The sequence below is a fragment of the Castanea sativa genome, chromosome 8 (assembly GCF_040712315.1).
Source record: "Castanea sativa cultivar Marrone di Chiusa Pesio chromosome 8, ASM4071231v1".
Lineage (NCBI taxonomy): Eukaryota > Viridiplantae > Streptophyta > Magnoliopsida > Fagales > Fagaceae > Castanea > Castanea sativa.
In genome coordinates, this window is record NC_134020.1 from 21,706,753 (window position 1) to 21,710,256 (window position 3,504).

Consider the following 3,504-nt stretch of genomic DNA (forward strand, 5'->3'; position numbering starts at 1 on the left):
GCTCACCATAGTTTGAGGAAGTTTTTGGATGTTTGTGGAGTGAAGTTTTTAAGATGTTTGTGGCTTAGTGGGTAATGCTGTAGACAGTAGTTGACCTATTATTTGGATGGAGGAATTGGTGGGAAACACTATTTGAATGTTTGAAATCTTACTTTGTTATGTTTGATGTGGATAGGAAGGGAATAGCCGTATGTTCAAGGACATTGAGAGAACTCTAGATCAATTGAAATCTTTGTTGATTTGTACCTTGTTTGATTGGTCTCATGCTTGTTTTTTACACATTGTAATTCAGTTTTTTTAGTTCCTAAACTCTTTTTGCTTTTTTGTAATATTGAGATGTTTTGTGTTCATCAATGTGAATATGAAGGAAGATACTTTTTGTATTTATCAAAAGGGAGAAGGTTGACGCTATTGAAGAGTACACTTTCGAGCTTGCCTAGATATTATTCATCTTTATTCACCATTCCCACTAGTGTAGTGAATAGAATAGAGAGGTTACAGAGGAATTTTTTGTGGAATGGTTTAGGAGAGTTCAAACATCATTTGGTTGGATGTGCAGGTTAAGCAACATCATGACTGGTTGACAAATTGGAACAAGCAATTTCTTGATACTGGAAATAAGAAAAAGGGAAAAAAAACAAACTGATTCTCGGTGCCAAAAAGGCTGTGCTATTAAGTGGAACTCCCGGTATAGGAAAAACTACCTCTCGCAAAGTTGGTTAGTCGGATGCTCGATTTCCAGGCAATAGAGGTGGGGTAATTTTTTACCAAGATACACATTTCTATTGAGCATCTAGATCATGAGTTTCACCCCCAAGACATATAAATCAATGGTATGATTTTTCATTTGCCCTCCTGATCTCCCTTATTTCGTTTAGGTAAATGCTAGTGACAATGGTGGGAAGGTTGATGCCAAAATTGAGAAAGGAATTGGTGGAAGCAATGCGAATTCTATAAAGGAACTTGTCAGCAATGAGGCCTTCAGTGTCAACATGGATCGGTTGGTCTTGCATTTATTAATATCTCACATACGCGCATAGAATATGATTGTTTGAAATTTCTGCTAAAGTTTATTGTTGAAGTTGCAGATCAAAGCATCCAAAAACTGTGCTGATTATGGACGAGGTTGATGAGATGTCTGCTGGAGATAGGGGTGGAGTTGCTGACCTTATTGCTAGCATCAAGATTTCCAAAATTCCTATTATCTGCATTTGTAATGATCGATATAGTCAGAAACTAAAAAGTCTTGTGAACTACTGTTTGCTTCTCAACTTTCGAAAACCTACGAACCAGCAGGTTTTTGTTCTGATTTCTATAATTGTTTTTAGAGTACTTTTTTTTATGCATGAAATTGAACATAGTTGTGATCTTGTCCTTTCATGTGGTATTTGCTGAATTGACCTTCTCTTGTTATTTGTTTATGTGATGAAGTTTAAATGACTAGAGTTAGTGCTTATGGTTAGAATATTCCCTTTGTGCTTTTTACACAGGCACACTTGTTGGCATTTCATAGTTTCCCATTGGTACCCACATGAAACTTTTATCCGAGATTTGGATTAGTTTTGTTGATGCATCTCGAATAGCATTTAAGTATGGAACTTAACAAATGGGAGGCCATGTGATCCTTGATATTGGGCATGCCTTGACTCTATATGTGTGTGTGGGATGCATATGCCCATGTGATGGAAAATAAATTTTTGGTGTTCTAAATTTTTAAGGCCACTACGGCTAATTGCCGAGTTACTAATGCCAAATTTCGTTTATGGTAGATGGCAAAGAGGTTAATGCAAGTTGCAACTGCAGAAGGGCTTCAAGTTAATCAGGTAAATACTCCATCAATGCTTTAGTTTATATTTGTAATTGGTCATAGCTACGTAAGTGAATGTTTATAGTGACTTATCAACAAAAAAAAAAAGTTTATAGTGGTGAAGTGGATAGTTTTGCTGTTTTCTGACATGTAATATTTTATTTTTTTAGCCTTGTGAGTCTCCTTTTTATTAATTTTAAGCAATAATATATTCACTGAATTTTTCACTATTTATTGTTTTAGATTGCTCTTGAGGAACTTGCAGACAGAGTTAATGGAGATATGCGCATGGCAGTAAACCAGTTGCAATATATGAGCCTCTCCGTGTCAGTCATTAAATATGATGACATTAGGCCAATGTGATTCTTAGCAGTGCAAAGGACGAAGATATAGTTCTTTTCACTGCTGTTGACAAGTATGCCATTAATGATCCTATTTTACTTTAGAAATGTTGACCATGTTCTGGTCTCATCTAATTCATTGTGTAGTTTCATGGTTTTCCCATATTATTTTTGGATGAGAAAGGCTCTAATATCTTCAGAAAGGTGCTGCGACCACATAATATATTATTTCTAATAGTGTAATTCAAATACATACTCTTGTCATGACTCCTACTATTTTGGTCTGTATATATGGAATCTTTCTATTCGTGAGATTGGGATTCAGCTATGCATGTGGTGGAGATAGAAATGAGGGTCTAGACCGAGTGTCTAACTAAACAAAGCCCTATTAAGTATACCTTGATTAATAATTTTACCATTGAGGTTTGGGAAATGGTAGAGCTTCTAGACCCAGAATATGAAATTACTTTGTATCTTCTTGTGATGTTTCTGTTAGTTGGGAGATTTTTGGTTGCCCTGTTTTTTTCTAGTTTAAATGATCACATATATGCATGCCTCGTACTAATTTGTAGGCTTTGTACCTTGTCCTTTATCAAGTTTTGACAATTACACTTCACCCTTTCCATGTGATTGTAGGCTGTTTGGTTTTAATGCGGGGAAGTTGAGGATGGATGAGCGGATTGACCTGAGCATGAGTGAGAAGTGCATTAATGATTTCCTCTTCTGAGAATCTGCAGATTGTACAAGGCTGGTGTCTTCAATTGAAGGATCCTTCGGCTTTGGGTTCTTAATTTTTTGGGTTGGCCTAGAAAACATTCACAGTGAATACAAAATTTGTTGTGAAGATGATTAGAGACCATTTTATATTTGAGAATGGTTCATGTACCATATCTTGCTGGATATATTTATTATTCAATCTAAATGGGTTTAAGTAAATTGAAAGCTGCTTGTTGTCATCATAGTCTCTTCTCTGGACCAATTACAGGTCCGAACAAATTGATATATTTGCACCTCATTGAGGGTGGCGTTGTTGATTCATATATTCCTGCTCATTGGTCAATTATCGGATTTCAGATTTTAATACTTATATTTTAGTAAAGGTGATAAGCGAGTAAATTCTTTTTTCTTGTGATTCCTTTTTAGTGAATGGAAGATTATTTTTAATCCCTTTGATAAACCAAAGAAGAAGAAGGGGGGAAAAAACATCGAGAGAATCTAGTGAAACATTCATGGTAAATTTTAATTGATACCATCATTAGAAGAAAAGTAATAATATGGATACCTATTATCAACATCTCTTTTTAAGAATAGGATGGTTCAAAATTTTGTGAAAATGAAAGGGGGAAATATGAAAAA

The 3,504-nt window shown here is 35.2% G+C and overlaps 1 protein-coding gene across 1 annotated transcript; it reads left to right on the plus strand.

Moving 5' to 3' along the window:
• Positions 1-718: 718 nt before the first annotated feature.
• On the plus strand, positions 719-3,191 carry LOC142605665 (replication factor C subunit 1-like). Its single transcript, XM_075777096.1, has 6 exons — positions 719-751; positions 879-1,000; positions 1,089-1,296; positions 1,770-1,823; positions 2,051-2,222; positions 2,785-3,191. The coding sequence occupies exons 1-5, from the start codon at positions 728-730 to the stop codon at positions 2,168-2,170; spliced, it is 528 nt and encodes a 175-aa protein (XP_075633211.1). The 5' UTR covers positions 719-727; the 3' UTR covers positions 2,171-2,222; positions 2,785-3,191.
• Positions 3,192-3,504: the final 313 nt, after the last annotated feature.

What these genes read in the sequence shown, in the direction of transcription:
- LOC142605665 (XM_075777096.1), top strand. Translation starts at nt 728, where the DNA reads ATGCTCGATTTCCAGGCAATAGAG. An exon ending in TCGATTTCCAGGCAATAGAG is followed by an intron (nt 752 to 878) that starts GTGGGGTAATTT and finishes TATTTCGTTTAG; the next exon opens with GTAAATGCTAGTGACAATGG. An exon ending in AAGGGCTTCAAGTTAATCAG is followed by an intron (nt 1,824 to 2,050) that starts GTAAATACTCCA and finishes TTATTGTTTTAG; the next exon opens with ATTGCTCTTGAGGAACTTGC.